Source organism: Mytilus galloprovincialis, chromosome 10 (genome assembly GCF_965363235.1).
Source record: "Mytilus galloprovincialis chromosome 10, xbMytGall1.hap1.1, whole genome shotgun sequence".
Lineage (NCBI taxonomy): Eukaryota > Metazoa > Mollusca > Bivalvia > Mytilida > Mytilidae > Mytilus > Mytilus galloprovincialis.
The window spans coordinates 32,540,803-32,562,272 of NC_134847.1; the positions used below are offsets into that span (position 1 = coordinate 32,540,803).

The following is a 21,470-nucleotide window of genomic DNA, read 5'->3' on the forward strand; positions in this document are numbered from 1 at the left end:
ATACACACGGCAATGTTAAGGAAAAAACACATATATCATTGGCGTATGTTATGAATGTCTATGTTCAATCATACATCTCAAAAACATGTTTAATCCCGCCGCATTTTTGCGCCTGTCCCAAGTCCGGAGCCACTGGCCTTCGTTAGTTTTGTATGATTTTTAACTTTAGTTTCTTTTGTATATTTCGGATTTCAGTATGACGTGCATTATCACTGACCAATATACATAATTGTTAAGGGGCCAGCTCAAGCACGTCTCAGGGTGCGGTATTTTCTCGCTGTATTGAAGACCCATTTGTGGCCTTCGGCTGTTTTCTGATCTTTGGTCGGGTTGTTGTCTCTTTGACACATTCCCCATTTCCATTCTCAATTTTATTGTTGTACTTATCGTGATTTGCTTGGAATCATACATAAGAAATAGTCTTATTTTTAGCAAACAAGTCTTGTGGCTACATGTATGTAACAGCAAGGTCTCTAAGGATCATCAAATATTAAAATGGCCTTATCATGCAAAAAGTATTGAGTTGTGTAGTATCAAACATAAAATTATTTCTTTCAACTAAGAGTACTGTTTCAGCATTAAAAGACATTAAACTAATACTTTTGGACAATTCAGACAATAAAATAAAATGAATTTTTAAGATTTTTTAAATTCAGCCATGACAAAATAACGCTCTTTTTCAGCTGGTGTGCAATGATCAAGTGTACAAACAAAAAGAAAACACAAAGCAAGACATATATAAAAAAAAAACTATTGATACTGTATGCGTGACCTTTCGTTTTAACATGTAAATGCTTAAGGCTTACGTTATTTGTCCTGCTATAGTAAAGCTTAATGTATTATATCTGATGTCACTGGGTTGTGTATTTATTACAACATTTACTAACATTTTATTAAAGTATTTTGTTAAAACAACTATTTTGTCAAAATGAGATTAGATGAGATGAACACTATTTTTAGTTGTGCCTAAAGGCAGATTAAGAGGAACATTTTCTTTTTTAATAATCCCCTTGGGATTCAGATAACTATTGATAATAATATAAAAAAGAAGATATTGTATGATTGCCAATGAGACAACTGTCCACAAGAGACCAAAATGACACACACATTAACAACTATAGGTCACCGTACGGCCTTCAATAATTTCATTTTAAAATAAATTAAAACAATATATTATATGTTAATATTAGTATTTATCCGGTACAATCCTGGATCCTCCTAGTACAAATCTGGATGCTCCTTTTTTTGCTGGTAGATCTAAGAACTGTGCTTTTTACAAGATTCAAATAAGAATAAATCATAAATCAAAATTCCGCGTAGAAATCAAGCTTCTGATTTAACAAAAAGAATGTGTTGGTGGGGAGGGTGGCGGGCTTGGTCCTTCTTTATTAAAATTAGTAAAGTAGCACTATTTGGTTTGCTGGTGGGTTCTTTTTCAAATTCTCTTATCAATATTTAGGAATTTCAGCTAAAATCCATATAATGTATAAACCTATTCCTTACAATGTTGTCTCTTTAAGATAATCATCAATACCTCACGGAAAAAAGATAGTTTATTCATAAAAGTGTTTTTTTTTAACTTTCTTATTTTTTTATTATTTGAAAATATGATTCATCTTCTGTCTTTTTAAGCGGCATACTTATTTGTCCTTAAGTTTACATATTGTATTAACTAGTTCATCCTTCAAGTCATATGCAATCAGTTACATAAAACACTTATTTAAGTTGTTAACTCTTTTATATATCCCTCAGGTTCAACAATACACCATTATAACATGACATTTATAAGCCTGGGAAAATATGAAACAATTTCAAAGATAATGGCCTCAAAATGTTTAATAACTTAATTTTGATACAGAAATTTTTAAAGATTATAGTATATATGTATATATTTTTATTTATTCATACCGGTGTAATTATTACAGTTCATCCTACACATCATTTATCAATCTTGAAATGAAATATAACATGTTAAACCGTTCCTTCTTCGGGCAACATTATAATCTTAAGAAGGAAGATATATGCTTTTGATTTTATAATATCCATGTAGTATCTTTAAAACCAAGTCTACTCTTAATAAGTATTAGTTCCTGAGTTCAATTTACAAATATATAAACAATCATAGGTCACTGTACGACCTTCAACAATGAGTAAAACACACAGTACAGTCAGCTGTAATAGGGGATGACATGAAAAATGTCACACTATTCGAACGATTACATGACGGCCTTATTTACACAATATAATTTTTAAACACAAATATGACAGACATGAACCAACGACGAACACTAATTTACAGGCTCCTGACTTGTGACAGAAACATACAAAAATGAAGCGGGGTTAAACACGCATTTGACCGCTGAACCAATCACCTAATCTTGACTGCGATGTAACAGTAAAACATTAGTACAAACTGATAACAAAATTCATTTAAACATGATTAAGATATTCATGTGCTCCGGAAAGGTCAATAATTCTAGTTCCTCCAAGGACACCCGTCATGTTACTGGTGTACGAATACGTTATAAATTGATATTTGTTGATAAGGCACCAAACAATAGCGAATCGGTACATGTCTCTTGTCTTACTCAAGGTCATCACAAATTCACGAACCATTACTACATGTAAATATCCTTACTGCAAACTCTACGAAATATGAAAGTTTCCCATGCAGACACACGGTTTTCGACACAAAGAATAGATAAAACTTAGACCGGAAGAAAGAACACCGTACCTGCACGCATTGTTTTCTATATAAATACAACTCTTCAAATAAAGAGTAACTACAAAAACTTCGTAAAACTTCAGCTGATCTCTAAATATGAATAATAGCATAACTATAGTAAGAGGAATGCATTTTATAAAAAAAAATAGTATAATTTCATATTTATGAAAGAATTGGTATATAACTAAAAATTATTGTTTGTTCATAATAATAAAGTTATGCAAGAGAATGTCATTTTATTTTTGTGGTAACCAAAGAACATAGGACATGAAAAAATCTAGTATAATATAATTACTCGTAATGTATTTTATCTAGAAATCTAATCAAATGAGTTAAAACTATAAAAAAAATCATTCTCACAGGTATTTCTTGGACAAATTTTAATTCCGTCTTCGTTTCTCAAGATGCGCATTCACAATGTCATCACATGATGTGCTTTGTCCAATGAGAGGCATTCCGAACAAGTATATTCCTTTAATGTATCACCGAGGCATACGTCCACTCAGCTCGAACTAATCGTATGTAAAGAAGAACCTTTTAATTCATAACTTCTTGTACGCCTAGTCAATTTACACAATGTGCTTAAAATGTTTCCATTTTTATATAAAAGTAAAACTCTCCTGTTACACACATATGAAATAAAAATAAAAAGTCCTTGCAAAGTGTTCGTTAACGATATTATTGTTGAAAATATCATTTTTGCTTCATTAGACGTATCTGGTAAATAGGAATCAACCACTTGTAACAGCCATCCAATGCCCGTGACCGTGAATAACTTCACATAAATGATAAATTGTGAACGATTGTTGTGTATATTTTGCTCTTTAGCAACTACTGTGGTCCTATGAATTGTCCTTGCTGTCACAACAAAAAAGAAAATATTTGATAAGCAAACAATTATTATTGGCGATATAAATGTTACAATCAATCCTATTGGCTGATTCAAAAAGCAAATATGTCCTCCATATCCAATGTTGTTTTTGAGAATGAACGTTACACAAGCGTTTGATGAAACTATTATAAAAGGTATACAATAAGAATAAATCACGTAAAACAGAAAAGTTCTCTTTTTAAAAGTTTCTGAATGAAGTATGGCGGTCTTGAAGACGCGATACATGTGAAAAGAACAGACACTGATACATCCAAATGTAGCCAACCAAAAATAATGCATGCATACACCAATTATTTGACATATCATAATAGAATCAGTTTGATTTAATCCAAACTGGTACAATATTTGTGCACAAAACATAGCAAAGACCAAACACATGTTGTTTTTGCCAGGCAGGGTTCGAAGACTTTTATATGCAAGAAATGTAAGAAAAGTAAACAACAAACATACAAGTGATATACATGTACACGCCATTAAAATAAAACCAATAAAATTTTGGTAAGTTATTGGTTTGTCAAGTTCGGTATGTTTTAAGGAAATTATTGACTCGAACTGATCGGCACAAATTCTCACTTTGGATGTCGGCAACATTTCATAATCCATTACAGCTAATTCAACTCCTAAAGACTTAATAGTCAAACGGAATGTTTTATTGTCAATATCGATGTCATTTTCTAGAAGCTCTATTTGTTTACACAGAAGCAACCTTTTTACATGCGAATATCGCTTTAAATGTTTGTGGTTGTCATCCGTTGTAATACACGTGTTTGTAAATTTACTTTGACTTTCTAGTGTCGACAACAGATACATGTCTTCGTTAGGAAAAACGGATAAGTTAAACGTCGTGTTAAAATAGTGTACTGGTAAACTAAACTTTGAGGACGATAAAAACGAATCTTCTACAGAGGTTCTATTTACGTAGTTTGGATATGAAATGTTCATGTTTACTAGTAAAGAGATATTGGTGCTATTCCAGAAAATCCTATTTTGGCATATTAAAATTGACTTTTTCAAAGTCCATCTATACCAATCTTTATTAAACATGGCAATGAGTAAACTATTGTTCACATCATCTAAGAACGGTATGACATCTCCTATTTCTGTATTGAGATTTCCATTTAATACAAAAGTAAGCATATAACCAATGTCTTTTGTCATTTCTAGTAATGGTTTGCATCCTTCCCCTGTAAGAATTCGACCAGGATAACATTTTAAGTCTATGCAGATTTTCTGAAATAGTGAGAAAAAAACTTAAAATGTGATAGTTAGAAGTGAATGAAAATAATAAAAACATTTTTTCTCACGTTTTGAAAAGCCTCAATATATACGCCGTTCAACCGATGTATTTCCAACGAATAATTGCGAAAACATAGCCAACATCTAGTCATTGTTCATAAAAGTGCCTCATAATAATAAAGTAACAAGTCGACAAGCAGAGGGATACATTTGGTTCCCATAAGAATGCCGATTATCAATTGAAAAAAAAACGTAATTCAAATGTAAAAAATATATATTGAAAATTAAGTAACATATCATTTTGTATATTTCAGCTTCAGTGAAATTCCTGCTGGAATCAGAGTTAATTTTCACAGTTTTATTTGTTCCTTTCTTAAACAAGATTTTTATCTGCTTTTGACATTATGTTTTATATAACAAAGTTGGAACAACTTTTTCACTCTGCTCTTGAATGAAAAATGCTAGTGTAAAGAGAAGAAGAGTCAAATGTTTTATACTACTGTAAGAGAAAGAGACTTAGATTGTAGGTATTTTAACATATCTTCTGATTTTTGCAGTACCAAAAAACGAAACATGAGAAACAAAATAAATAAATAAATGCAACTCGATTCGTTACATCTTTTTTACTTTAAATACCGAACAGTCTTGTTGACTGTTTTTAGCAGGACATGTTTTACTATTAATACCAAACCATATTTTACTATTAATAGCAAATCTTGTTTGACTGTGTGTAGCAGGACATGTTGACTGCTTAAAGTAGGACATGTTTGACTAGTACTGCTCAATAATATCAAGACATGCTTGTCTGTTTATAACAGGACATGTCTGCCTGTTTATATCAGGACATGTTTGATGTTTGACTTTATAGAAGGAATTTATTGACTGTCTATATTAAGACACGTTTGACTGTTCATATCAGGATATGTTTGTCTTTTTATAGCAGAGCATATTTGACTGCTTATAACAGGCAATGTTGGACTGCTTGTAGAAGAATATGTTTTGCTGCTTATAACAGAACATAATACTAGTATTTTAACTTGCTTTGATACAAAATGTGTTTACAGCCTTATCCTTTTGGTCAATGATGGATAGTTGCATTGGCAATAATACAAATTCGTCTTATTGTATATTGAGTTATAACCATATATATGAAAAACTGCTTCCTTCTAGAAAATTGAGGTCCCAAAACTCTGAAACTAACTTCTTTAAAACTACCAAATCGAATGATTGGTTGAATTTATAAGACATTTAAACCTAAGATTGGAAACAAAATCGAAGATCCTTAAAAAAGTTCTTGAGTTATTGTAAGATAAATGAGAAAATTTTCAAAAAGAAGTTAGTCTTCAGAGAACCTGACATTGTTTACAGTTTTGGAAAGGATTCTTTACGCATACTTGAGTTATCGCAAGTTTTGCTATGATTGAAAAAGAGACAGACAGATTGCCGGACAACAATATATCGTAATACCTTACTCTTTGAAAGACATATAAAGAGTATTTCCTGAAGAAACTAAGTCACCAAATTACAGCAAAGATTTTTTTGAAACTCCTGTAATTCACCAAGTATAAAACTTAAGTAAAATATCGAATCTATTAAAACAGTCTTACCTCAAATGGGTTGTAAATTTGATTCTGCAAACAGTTTCCTTCTATATCTGACTCTGTAGTTGCGATTTCATAGTCAGTAAATTTAAAAATGCTTCGGAATCTGGGAATAAACGGCTCCATTTCATTTATATCCACCTCACAATCACCTAAACAAGAAGTACTATTGTTATTTGGCAAATCATAAATTTCAACATTTTTTCTATTACATTCTTTACAAAATATATTTTTGTAAGGAGAATGATATTCCACTGCAGGCATATTTAAACAGTTTTCCTCAATGTTGCTATTGTATTCACCCCATTCACCCGTATTGTTACATGAAGTATACACAATATTTTCCCGATCACTGGGATTGCACATGGAACAAAATTTATTTTCTGTACCATATGGTACTTTATAATTATTACATGCTGATGCTATATCAGGATCAAATGAATTCCAATTCCCAGTCATATTACACATGGTAAATGAATTATAAGAACAAACTGTTGCAGAACTTGGTGGTTTATAAAGAAATCGACATCCATTATTGAGAGCAAATGCAATAATATCTTGCAGAGAAAAATGATAGAAAATTGGAATAAAAACTTTGCATCTAAGCTTAAAATCCCACAATACCATTTCGTTTTCGTAGTTTTGAATCACTTCCAGATTTTCGTTGCAAAAAGCGCAATATATATTTTTGAAGTCAATAGGAGTATTATTAATCAACATTTGAGCTGGCAGAAAACTTATCAAGTCATCGTGAACAGTTTTCTGTTTTGTTTTCTGACAAAGGTTTTTAATTGTTGAGTTTTCAAACCTTTCACATCCTTCGTATACAAGAAAATGGTTATATTCATGATACTTTTGGTCGGTGCATATTGATTTTTTTCTAATAAAACTGTCAACACAACAACTGCCGTTTCCCCATTCATTATAGAATTGTACAGCGCAATAGTCATCACAGTTACAATCTTGAAGAGAGTTGAATAAGGAGTAATTTGTACAAAAGTTTGTTTTTCCTGTAAGAGCGAAATATTTTTTCATGAGATTTGCCATTTTGAAACTGCTGAGGTAGTGTTCACTCTCTAGATCCGAGTTCGATAAAGATATTAAACGTTTATCTGAAGTAACGGTGCTTCTCTTTAAATCGTCTTTATTGAATATATTTTGTATGTTGACACTTTTTACTTTAAAGTTATACCCAAACGGTTCATTCCATGCTAGATTACCATTATCTTCTACGTTAACATCTGCTCCATAAAACGTCGGTAAATTACCTTCATCACTGAAATTCTTGTTGCAAAGGTAACAAAAGATGTTTTTAAATTTTCCTGTTATAGATGAGGACTTTTCTTTCTCACAAGCAATTTGTAAATTTGCGTCATATTGCTCCCACATCCCAGTAGCGTTACATGTAGATATTAGATGTCCCGTATCACTAGGTGGGTTGCATAAATAACAAAAGACATTTTTAAAACGGAAATATGTATGATCATATGACTAACAGGCAACATCTATATCATGATCATAGATTTGCCATGTTCCAGAAATGTTACAGGATGATATTCTATCCAAATCAATGGTATTTGAATCTGGAACACATATGCGTTTACTAACTTTGTCATTAGGTTCAAATGCAATGGAGCAGTTTTCATCTATGGCTTTCTGAATAATTTCATTGTATGATACTAAATAATTGAAATCTTCGAAACGATGATAATCACATTCTAGTTTTAAATTCCATAGTATCAGGTTTTCTACGCTTTCATTGTGACATTTTAGACAATGAATATTCCTATATATTAGTCCTGTTTTGCTGGACGAAACTGGTTTATTCTGAATTTGTTGTTCTTTAAGATCACTCACATTGCATAGACTTTTCTCGATTACTGTAGCATCTTGAGGACAGCTACTTATCATCAATACGGGAGGACAATTAACTGCATTTAATTTAGTGTCCATATGATTGTTTCTATCAAAACTGTACGTACCGTATTTATAGAGTGGACCGAAGTACCAGTCAGGACTTTCTACTATGCTAGTCTTTTCACACGTTGGCTTCAACGAAAAAAACAAGTCTGGACAACAATTTCCGGATTGAATACACCCTACTTGACAACTGCATTTGGGACAATGCGTATTATAAGTTGTCTGCAAATGATTTAAGTAGTTAGTTCCTTGCTTTTTGATATTGCAAATTTGACTACCACACACAGATATATACTCGTCTAAAATATGTGTCAAATTAAAGGCATAACTTGTGCGAGAAATGATCAAAATCACTAGACATCCAACCATTACGAACAAAACCTTAGAAGTTTTAAAATCCATCTGAAAGAAAATATAGTTATATATTAGATGTACAATATTTTTCTTAATTTTTAAAGTTTATGATACATAATGAACCTAATTTAGTCGGTAACAACCCCTATATATCCTTTTGATCTAGATTTTTTTTAACTAGAAATCATAGAATGGTTTATTGTCTTGCTATGTTTCAGAATACATAAAGAAATTTGAGGATTCGTGACGAACACCAATTTATAGCTCACCACTTAACTATCCCATTGACATTGAAATTAACGTTAGGTGAGAATCGAGGTACCACACAACAAGCTCCTTCATACCACATTTAGATACTAGAATATAGTCCTCTAGCATGTGTATTTACTACTTGTTATGTATTCTCTCTGGTGACATATTATACTTGATTCAAATTAGAGATGATGTTTGCATATATGTAGCAGTTTACACTTTAACATATTGCTTATCGTTTGAGGTTTATTCTTGGTTTGTATATCACAATCTATTTATGAGTTTTGAATATACTTATATCTCTTATTTACTTATAACTAGACAGAAAGATAGTTTGATCATTGTACGAACCATAATCTTACCTCCTATACATTTCTAGGAATATCCTTGGTTAAGAGTGAACACGTTGGAACCGTATATATTTGATATAAGCTCAGTGGGCGTGTTGTATTGTAACTACACGGACAGTGTACATGGTTTATTTTATATACACGGTCAGAATTAGTGTTACGTTCCTTTAAAAAAGTGTTGTTATCTCATTAACAATCATTATAAACATACATAATTATAAGTGCTTTTAGAAGAAGAAAAAACATGTCTGTGAGCCAGAAGCTGACTTTCTCATCGTAAATAATTGAATGTTATGTTTAATGTTGTGTTAACATTGAGGTATCAACATTAACAACTACGTCTAAATCACCCATATAAAGGCGGTCGGTAAGATCAATCCGTTACACATTGTCTTAGTGTCCTAATACGATGTCTACATGGTCGGTGGATTCCAAATGGGACTCGAGCTTCGCTTGCTCTCGCCCCATATGGATTTTATTGATCCTGTATACATCGTATAATGTCACTATCTCATTGCGTAACTAATAATATGTCATATAAATAGACAATGCAACGATGGAGTTGTCCTTTATTGAACTATTTGGATCGTTATTTATCTTATATCATTTACTTATAAAAATTATTTGAATAAACTCATTATAGATACCAGGATTTAGTTTTATGCCAGACGTTAGTTTCGTCTATATAAGACTCATCAGTGACGCTCGAATCCAAAAAAAGTAAAAAAGGCCAAATAAAGTTCGAAGTAATAATTATTTTATTGGATGTCAAAATTACACCAAATAATTTAAAATACAAGACACACATTGCCCAAATATTTTAAACAATTATTTTATCGGATTTCAAAATTACAGCAGATAATTTAAAATACTAGACACAAATTGCCCAAATGTTTTAAACAATTATTATATCGTTTATGAAAATTACAGCAAATAATTTGAAATACTAGACACACATTGCCAAAATGTTTTAAACAATTATTTTATCGGATGTCAAAATTACACCAGATAATTTAAAATACTAGACACTAATTGCCCAAATGTTTTAAACAATTATTATATCGTTTGTCAAAATTATAGGGTTTGACAAACAGGCAAAACAGGTATTCTAAACAATGCATGTTGCCCATATATTTAAATTGATGGATTGACAGATGTTGGTTTCGCTAAAATTTTATACAGTAGTTTAAGTTGTTTGGTTTGTCGTCTATACATTCGCGTGTCTTTAGCAAATAGTAGTTTGCTTAGAATTGTCTTGTCTATAATGCCGTCTTGTAATATATCTTTTCTATTATTCTTTCGAATTTGTAGTGTCTGTACTTTTTACGATGCAAAGTAGATCTATTTATAATTCAATCTGTACTCTTAAAGTATTTTTTTCACTACAGTCTGTAATATAATGTGTCATCTCACGCCTTCAGTAAGAAATGTGCACTAAGTTTACTACACATAAAAGCAAACAATGGGATAAGGCTAAATTATGCGTCAAATTTCAAATACTAGCTCTGTCTGATGAGCAGAGCAGCGAAACTTTAAAGACTGGCTGACATAAATTAAACAACAGTAGGTTTTTTGTGTATATTATACTCACATTTTCGTGTCTCACAAAATCACGTCGAAAACAAAAACTAAAATGTTACAAATTTATCCAGCCTTTTCAAGTAGATTTGTTCGGTATAAAATGCGTTCGTACGAAACGCCGTCTTTCTCTATTTTTGTTTTCTTAATTATTAATCATATAGTTGATCTTCATCTAAATCACTGCTGATCAACGGAATTCATTGTCAATGATTACACACTATGCATATAAAATCACATTTCTTTTTATTCGTGGTATTTTGTCCCTTCAGGTACAATTGTGAATGTAATTTTCTCGCCATAATTTTATAAACGTGGTTATTAACAGGTCATCTAACTGCATTATATACATTGTTTCATTCATCAAATTGACATAGAATTAATGTGCTTACCATGTTCGCGTTCTCGATATCACGGCCGACACTCGGCTAACCGAGAGATTGGTCGGTTAATCTATATTGAGTATGCGGCTATATCGGCGGTTGGTCTGTTAATCAGGTTGGCTAAATTCTGTTAATCAGGTGTTATCGAGAAAATCATTGAAAGTTCAGCATGTTTCATTGTATAACTTTCTAAATATATTTTCATCACAAAAAGTATTCATGTCTAACAAAACAATTCAATGTACTGAATTCAGTGGTGTAATTATTATTTTTCTAGCTCTATAAAATGAAAAGGCGGGTTACTCATCAATAAATTTATACACATTTTACACACATAAAATATACACAAAATGACACATTGGTTAAATTTACTTGCATTCAATATTTTGAACATCGAAAAAAAAGGCATTATGTTTGTTAACCATATTGATATCATTGTGTGAAAAATCTACACGAAAATCTGTATTTTGGTGACATAAATCAATCTTTATCTAAAACCTGGTCTGTTAATAGGTCGGATGTATAAAACCCGGTCTGTTAATTGATCTGTTAAGAGTTATGAACGGCAATAAAAGTATTATTGTATTGCTATATGGGGTGTTAGTATTGGATCAAATGAACAGGCTCACGACGAGCGGCTAAAATATACGAAAACAACACATGAGCAATGAAACATAACATGTACGGAAACAACACATGAAATTGAAAATTGATATGATGGTTTCAAAAAGTGTAATATTAAAGTAATATTAATTTCATCCAAGAATGATCGCATATATCATGTTGATTCTGTTTAATTGTCATGAATGACACAAATTTGTCATCTACATTGGTAATCAGTATATAAATCAGAGATAAACGACGTAATAAAACTAAACATCAGTAAGTAAAATATATTGGGATGACAAAATATGAAAAATAAAGAAAGAATAATGATAAATAAAATGTAGGAAAAAATGACATAACAATTTAAAGAATACAGAAATAAACAATACCCCCAATCCGGACCGTCATGGTATACACGAGAATCTGGATGGAAACGCAGAATATAGAATAATATATAAGGACAGTAGAGAGTGATACATTGCTAAAAACGAGAGAAAAATAATACTTGTTTAAGAATAAACACATGAAACACCGATGGCTGTTGAAAAAGTAACGGATTGCGATGTACTTATATTGGTAACAAATTCTAGAAGTTTACATGCGGACAACTATGGTGGCAGTTTATTGCCATTTTGCGTTTTAGCGCTTTAGCGCTTTCGCCTTACATATTCTATATGGCGAAAACGCGAAATTGCGAAGTCGAAAACGCGAAAACGCGAAACCGATTTCTCATTTTCGACTTCGCGTTTTCGACTTCGCAATTTCGCCTTTTCGCGATTTCGCGTTTTTGCCCTATAGAATATGAAAGGCGAAATCGCGAAAACGCGAAATGGACTTCACCGTTCACCATAGACAACTGTAGTTCTCCTCTGCACTTCTGTAGAAAGGAACTAAACGGAATAAAATGAAATGAAACTTAAAATAACCAAATGTAGCTGCATTCGCTCCTTTCCGTTTTCTTCTTTAGAGTGATTTGTAAACAACATATGATTAAGTAATAGAAGAAAGGAACCAATTGGATGATGCTGACGAATTAGGGTTTAACGTCCAGTGACAAATATCATGTTCATATTTGAACGAGAACACGTTATATGTACCCTGTAATGGATTAGAAAGACACTTTCAGTCGGAATTGAGAACGTGCTACTTCGAACAGACACAAAAATTAAGGCTGATTGAAAACGTCAATAAAAAACTCATGCATATTCCAGAGGCCAATCCATATTACGCTATATTGAAGTGACACACCCTTCAATAAAATGCAAAGAAAGACAAAATAAAATGCTCTTTCTAGGATACTGTGGCACCGTATTTTCATTTTTTTACTGAAAAACATCTAATTCTTAACTTTTTCAAGGGGAAAATATAAAGGTAGCAAAATTATTGTCGTGGCTAAAAAATTCTTAACTGACACAATTTCAATTGTCCAACCCATTAAGAGACTTTTTTCTCATAATTTTCACTAAAACGTGGCATTATTCACGTTATTTGACAATTATGAAATATTGACTAATGTCAATTTATTTTTTAGAACCACAGTACTATTTTTTGTCCTTTAAATTATATCTAAATTTGTTTGTTTCGCCTTTTATTAAAAAAAACTGATATACGTATAAGCATAAATACTACATACTTGCGCGACGCCTTTTAGTTTTACTGAAAACTGCGCAGACTAAGAAATGTTTTTACAAGTGCAAAATGTTCTATGATAGACATCATTTTGTCAGACACTTTTCTTTTTTTTGATTTGGTTCTTATAACATGCCAAAAATCTGTATATTTAATAGAGTTTAACATTAAATGAAACGTTTTACTCTTAACAGACGTATAACCAACCCGATTAACAGACCAGTTGCCCATATAGCCGCATACTCAATATAGATTAACCGACCAATCTCTCGGTTAGCCGAGTGTCGCCCGTGGATATGGACAATATTAAATATTTTAGTCTGGTGGAACGTGTTTATTTATAAGTAGAATTTGGGTTTCAGATAACGCTCACTCGACAAAAAGCTTCATATATCTGATATTTCAGAAAATCAATTTGCAGACACCGCCCCCCCCCCCCCCCCCCCCAAGCGAAAGATACTAAAGAGACATTCAAACTCATAAGTCGAGAATAAACTGACAACGCCTAGGCAAAACAAAAGGTAAAAAGACAAAACAACAACTGATTTTTACCACATCTCCTTATTTTTAAATAAGGGCTTTCATACTTGTTCATGTAAAAAAAAATTATTTGAAGAGACCGATTTATTTTTATTTGTGAGATAATAATTTTATTTTTATTTGTGAGATAATAATTTTATTTTTATTTGTGAGATAATAATTTTATTTTTATTTGTTAGATAATAATTTTATTTTCATTCATTTAAATATTAATCTATTTTGTTTACTTCTACAAATTTACGTCTACACTTCTCGAATGTTTGGAAGTAAAAGTATACCGCAAATATTGTTTCCTGATCTAAATAATATTTTGTTGTTCGAGTTTAAACTTTTATCTAAAGAAAATAACAAAGAAGTCTACTACACACAGATGTCAAGCAACTTTGAAGGGTTATAGCCTTTTTTTGTTTATACTGAATCATCAGCACAAATATAAAATCATCATATATATCATGCTTGAAATAGTGAACGCCAGACGCGCGTGTCATTTACAAAAGACTCATCAGTGAATCTCGAATCAATAAAGTTAAAACGACTAAAAAAGTACAAAGTTGAAGAGCATTGAGGAACCAGAATTCCGAAACGTTTTACCAAATACAGCTCAAGTTATCTATTCCTGAGCAAGTAAAACATTAGTATTTCGGCACATTTAAAGTTTGGTTAACAGTTAATTGATAATTTTGCCCATACCAATGATATTGTATGTCAACACAGAAGTGCCGACTACTAGGCTGCTGATGAGAAAGTTAGCCAGAGTGATTGAAATTTAGAGCCGATCATATCAGTATAAAATGTACCAACAAAACGTTTCTTGGAGTAGAATAAAAAATAATATGAAGTAGTAAACACAAATCTTTATACTCTTATGATGCGTTCAATAGTTGTTAGATTCTATGAATAATGTTGTGTGCATTCATACCATCAAATAATGTGAATAGATATAAAACAAACATGGCGATGCTACATTCTGGCTAGATGTCAAAGTCTGATATTTTCAATTTTCACGTCCTATCGAAAATCTAAAAACACATAATTAAACACATCATAGATATCATACTTAAAATTTTGTACGCTGGCCTACTAAATGCTTATCCACCTTCAAAACAGAAATACTAAAATGGCCAAATATTTTAACTAAACGTTTATTCGAGTAGAATATAAAATTATGTGCAGTAATAAAAATAACTCTTTTTACTCGCATGATACTTTCGAAAGTTGGTATGTTGCATGACTGACGTTGTGAGGCAGGATTATCGGAAAATTGAACAAATTGCAGATAAACATTTTACTATAGTTTTGTTAATGTTTAAATATTCATCCTTTAAGGTCATATAGAACCTGATACTTCAAACACGTACATGAATTGACTCTTTTACATTTGCTTTAGGTGCAATTATATATCATAATAACATCATGAACATGACATTTGTAAGCCTTGGAAAATTGCTCATACAGGGAGTGAATATAGAACGACTTCGTTTTGATAACGTAGTTCCTCGTTTAATTAAGATGGTAACCTTTATTCAATTTTATGATATTTTAAACAGATAACTGTTATTACAACTAGACACTTATACCTACACTGGTTCAATATAGAGGGATCGTATCAAAATGTTGTTATATACTAAATGAATGACAACAATGTAAGACGTGGTAAAAATGTCATTACTTAGTTTAAACACTGACACATCTTATGGATCAACCAATTCCTGATGGTGTCAATAACATTTACGAAATCTCATTTCTAATATTTCCTCCTCATAAATTTGTTGAAGCAGTATGAACGTGAGGAGCACACTTCTGTAAGTGAAGTTCGTATAGTGCGCACATGCTCGCGCACATGCACGACAATAACGTATCAACTGAGATATACAAACACCATACGATGGGAAGGGTGTGTTTCTGTTGCGAATTAGGAAGTTGAAATCGTCATGTGTGTCAAAGATTTAAGTTTAATTTAAACTGTTCAAAGATTTTTGAAGTTACAGTCCGAAAACAGGAAAATTATAATTTTTAATCAATAAAACCCGATAGATCGAAAAAACAAAATTCAAAAAGGAGCTCACATCAACAGATATAAACAATTAACTAAAGTATCGTATAAACTGCTCAAAGAATTTTTGGAGTAACTGTTCGAAAAGTAAAACTCCCTGGTAAATAAATAAAACTCGGAAAGTATAATCTAAAACTTATAAAAATCGATAGGGAGCTCACGTCAATATATATAAACAATTCACCACAAAATATAATGTAAATTAGTTAAAGCATTTTTGATTCAATGTCCAACATGTTGACGATGAATGGACAGATAAACGGATGGACGGACAACGGTATACCATCATATTTCCCGTAAACTGGTGTGTAAAACAAGCGTGACGATACTACGTTGTAGCTAGATGTCAAGGGCTTTTGTTTTCAAATATCATGTTTTGTCTGAATTGTAAAAAAAATTATACTGCAGTAGAGTTAACGAAAAACGAATTAATTCAGACAAATATTTAACTATAATTTGATTATTGTTTACATGTTCAACCGTTTTATGTAAAATAAAACATTTCACTTCAAAACATCGTTAAATTATCTCCGCCATCGTCAAAGGATCCCCGCCAATGTTTTGTTATCTTCTGCCATCGTCAAATGATTCCAGCCATTGTGAAAATACTGCACTTTGATTGAAATTTGAAGTAAAAAATTGTTTTCGTTTCACCAGTCGCCCTTCAGTTTTCATAGTAATTATAATCAATTGAATGTTATTGCATAACCCTGTTATTATATAATCCAGAGTCCTCCTGAATGATGTTTCAAAACTCTCAGGAATACCTGACAAAAATATGCTAATCACTTTTTAAGAAAGTTCGAAACAACTCACAGTAAAAAACTAAATTAAGAAAGACGATTATTTGTATCATCTAATTATTTTGTAGCAATAAGAGGATGTACTTAGAAGAGCTTTTTTGAATATGTGTCAAATTTTCGGACTTCTTGGTGTTTTTCAATACAAAACAAGGTAAAATATTTTGCCCCATAACACCCATTTATTTTATCATTTAGGACTAAATAGCTCATGAAAGGTCATTTACCAAAATTTTAGAAGATTCTCAATTTTCTTTCTTTTGCTTTGGGACCCAAATAATACCAATACAGACATAAGGTAGAAGTCCGCGTCAGCCTTTTCCCGCCATATTTTAAATCTCAAATATCTCGAAAAGGAGGTCCATGACCTATTAATATTTCTAGCTTATTTGTATTATTAAAGAATGCTCTACCAGTTTATAGTATCAATTTTATATTCTTGATTTATTAATTTTCACCTAGCCTCACCTAAGTACATCCTTAAGGATTATTAATAACCGTAAAACAGAACATAACTTCATTCCGAAACAATTATCTATCATAATGACTCGCTTTGATAAATGGGATTTTTGACAGTGAGACAACCGATCCCCATATTTGAGTCAAAACACAATATAAAACTGGCTAAAAACCGAACTGTTGTCCGTTGCCCTTACTATCTGCTCTCGCAAAAAAAGTCCTTTTAAGCCAGTGGTATTTGTTGCAGTGATCCATTTTAATCTTTATGTTATTTTAAATGAGCATCAATAACAATTAAAATCATTTGATCAATAAATGGTCAAGCGAAGTCAATATGTACTTGATGGATGCTCCCATTGTTGAAGTGGTTACTGTTAAAAATTATGATGCTAGTGCATTTGACATATGGAACAGCTTCTTGGTAGCAATTTTATCCCACACTCAATCCTAGGCTATCGTACAAAGCTACTCGCCCATAATTTCATTTTCACTGACCTTTAGAGCGCAGAATGTAACGGTAGTAAGAATTCCCAAATGTTAACTAACTTGGTGAATCACGAGTTCATCTATTCGGTTGAAGTCTTTATCATCATTGGCAGTCCTACCTTTTTGTGCATATTTATAAACTCTTGACAAAATATTTTATGTTATATGTTTATCCACTTGAAAACAACGCATATCTCTGCAATCAAGTTCCTGAAGTGGAAGAAAAATCACACAAGCGGCAAATGGTCCGTGACCATTGAAAATGTATGACCATAGAGATAAGTGTGAATCTTTTTGCAAGCTGACGATTATTTCTGTAGCTTCGTTGTTTATTTTACAATATACAAGACACAACATAGAAGACTAAGCAACATGAACACCACCAAGCATTTTTAAATTTACTGACTATGAAATCGCAACTACAGAGTCAGATATAGAAGGAAACTGTTTGCAGAATCAAATTTACAACCCATTTGAGGTAAGACTGTTTTAATAGATTCGATATTTTACTTAAGTTTTATACTTGGTGAATTACAGGAGTTTCAAAAAAATCTTTGCTGTAATTTGGTGACATAGTTTCGTCAGGAAATACTCTTTATATGTCTTTCAAAGAGTAAGGTATTACGATATATTGTTGTCCGGCAATCTGTCTGTCTCTTTTTCAATCATAGCAAAACTTGCGATAACTCAAGTATGCGTAAAGAATCCTTTCCAAAACTGTAAACAATGTCAGGTTCTCTGAAGACTAACTTCTTTTTGAAAATTTTCTCATTTATCTTACAATAACTCAAGAACTTTTTTAAGGATCTTCGATTTTTTTTCCAATCTTAGGTTTAAATGTCTTATAAATTCAACCAATCATTCGATTTGGTAGTTTTAAAGAAGTTAGTTTCAGAGTTTTGGGACCTCAATTTTCTAGAAGGAAGCAGTTTTTCATATATATGGTTATAACTCAATATACAATAAGACGAATTTGTATTATTGCCAATGCAACTATCCATCATTGACCAAAAGGATAAGGCTGTAAACACATTTTGTATCAAAGCAAGTTAAAATACTAGTATTATGTTCTGTTATAAGCAGCAAAACATATTCTTCTACAAGCAGTCCAACATTGCCTGTTATAAGCAGTCAAATATGCTCTGCTATAAAAAGACAAACATATCCTGATATGAACAGTCAAACGTGTCTTAATATAGACAGTCAATAAATTCCTTCTATAAAGTCAAACATCAAACATGTCCTGATATAAACAGGCAGACATGTCCTGTTATAAACAGACAAGCATGTCTTGATATTATTGAGCAGTACTAGTCAAACATATCCTACTTTAAGCAGTCAACATGTCCTGCTACAAACAGTCAAACATCAAACATGTCCTGATATAAACAGTCAGACATGTCCTGTTATAAACAGACAAGCATGTCTTGATATTATTGAGCAGTACTAGTCAAACATGTCCTACTTTAAGCAGTCAACATGTCCTGCTACACACAGTCAAACAAGATTTGCTATTAATAGTAAAATATGGTTTGGTATTAATAGTAAAACATGTCCTGCTAAAAACAGTCAACAAGACTGTTCGGTATTTAAAGTAAAAAAGATGTAACGAATCGAGTTGCATTTATTTATTTATTTTGTTTCCCATGTTTCGTTTTTTGGTACTGCAAAAATCAGAAGATATGTTAAAATACCTACAATCTAAGTCTCTTTCTCTTACAGTAGTATAAAACATTTGACTCTTCTTCTCTTTACACTAGCATTTTTCATTCAAGAGCAGAGTGAAAAAGTTGTTCCAACTTTGTTATATAAAACATAATGTCAAAAGCAGATAAAAATCTTGTTTAAGAAAGGAACAAATAAAACTGTGAAAATTAACTCTGATTCCAGCAGGAATTTCACTGAAGCTGAAATATACAAAATGATATGTTACTTAATTTTCAATATATATTTTTTACATTTGAATTACGTTTTTTTTTCAATTGATAATCGGCATTCTTATGGGAACCAAATGTATCCCTCTGCTTGTCGACTTGTTACTTTATTATTATGAGGCACTTTTATGAACAATGACTAGATGTTGGCTATGTTTTCGCAATTATTCGTTGGAAATACATCGGTTGAACGGCGTATATATTGAGGCTTTTCAAAACGTGAGAAAAAATGTTTTTATTATTTTCATTCACTTCTAACTATTACATTTTAAGTTTTTTTCTCACTATTTCAGAAAATCTGCATAGACTTAAAATGTTATCCTGGTCGAATTCTTACAGGGGAAGGATGCAAACCATTACTAGAAATGACAAAAGACATTGGTTATATGCTTACTTTTGTATTAAATGGAAATCTCAATACAGAAATAGGAGATGTCATACCGTTCTTAGATGATGTGAACAATAGTTTACTCATTGCCATGTTTAATAAAGATTGGTATAGATGGACTTTGAAAAAGTCAATTTTAATATGCCAAAATAGGATTTTCTGGAATAGCACCAATATCTCTTTACTAGTAAACATGAACATTTCATATCCAAACTACGTAAATAGAACCTCTGTAGAAGATTCGTTTTTATCGTCCTCAAAGTTTAGTTTACCAGTACACTATTTTAACACGACGTTTAACTTATCCGTTTTTCCTAACGAAGACATGTATCTGTTGTCGACACTAGAAAGTCAAAGTAAATTTACAAACACGTGTATTACAACGGATGACAACCACAAACATTTAAAACGATATTCGCATGTAAAAAGGTTGCTTCTGTGTAAACAAATAGAGCTTCCAGAAAATGACATCGATATTGACAATAAAACATTCCGTTTGACTATTAAGTCTTTAGGAGTTGAATTAGCTGTAATGGATTATGAAATGTTGCCGACATCCAAAGTGAGAATTTGTGCCGATCAGTTCGAGTCAATAATTTCCTTAAAACATACCGAACTTGACAAACCAATAACTTACCAAAATTTTATTGGTTTTATTTTAATGGCGTGTACATGTATATCACTTGTATGTTTGTTGTTTACTTTTCTTACATTTCTTGCATATAAAAGTCTTCGAACCCTGCCTGGCAAAAACAACATGTGTTTGGTCTTTGCTATGTTTTGTGCACAAATATTGTACCAGTTTGGATTAAATCAAACTGATTCTATTATGATATGTCAAATAATTGGTGTATGCATGCATTATTTTTGGTTGGCTACATTTGGATGTATCAGTGTCTGTTCTTTTCACATGTATCGCGTCTTCAAGACCGCCATACTTCATTCAGAAACTTTTAAAAAGAGAACTTTTCTGTTTTACGTGATTTATTCTTATTGTATACCTTTTATAATAGTTTCATCAAACGCTTGTGTAACGTTCATTCTCAAAAACAACATTGGATATGGAGGACATATTTGCTTTTTGAATCAGCCAATAGGATTGATTGTAACATTTATATCGCCAATAATAATTGTTTGCTTATCAGACAGATGTTGGTTTCGCTAAATTTTATACAGTAGTTTAAGTTGTTTGGTTTGTCGTCTATACATTCGCGTGTCTTTAGCAAATAGTAGTTTGCTTAGAATTGTCTAGTCTATAATGCCGTCTTGTAATATATCTTTTCT

General features: G+C 31.7%; 1 protein-coding gene across 1 annotated transcript; it reads right to left on the reverse strand.

The window, feature by feature from the left end:
- Positions 1-3,556: 3,556 nt before the first annotated feature.
- Positions 3,557-8,397, reverse strand: LOC143048922 (uncharacterized). Its single transcript, XM_076222783.1, has 3 exons — positions 6,461-8,397; positions 4,332-4,847; positions 3,557-3,583 (listed from the first exon to the last, which is right to left on the reverse strand). Exons 1-3 carry the CDS (start codon positions 7,841-7,843, stop codon positions 3,557-3,559), a joined length of 1,926 nt encoding a protein of 641 aa, XP_076078898.1. The 5' UTR covers positions 7,844-8,397.
- Positions 8,398-21,470: the final 13,073 nt, after the last annotated feature.

Coding starts and splice junctions, on each gene's coding strand:
- LOC143048922 (XM_076222783.1), bottom strand. CDS start 7,843: ATGTGGGAGCAATATGACGCAAATTTACAAATTGCTTGTGAGAAAGAA. Junction 4,848..6,460: donor AAATTTACAACCCATTTGAG/GTAAGACTGTTT, acceptor TCACTATTTCAG/AAAATCTGCATAGACTTAAA. Junction 3,584..4,331: donor ATTTAAAGCGATATTCGCAT/GTAAAAAGGTTG, acceptor TTGTTGTGACAG/CAAGGACAATTCATAGGACC.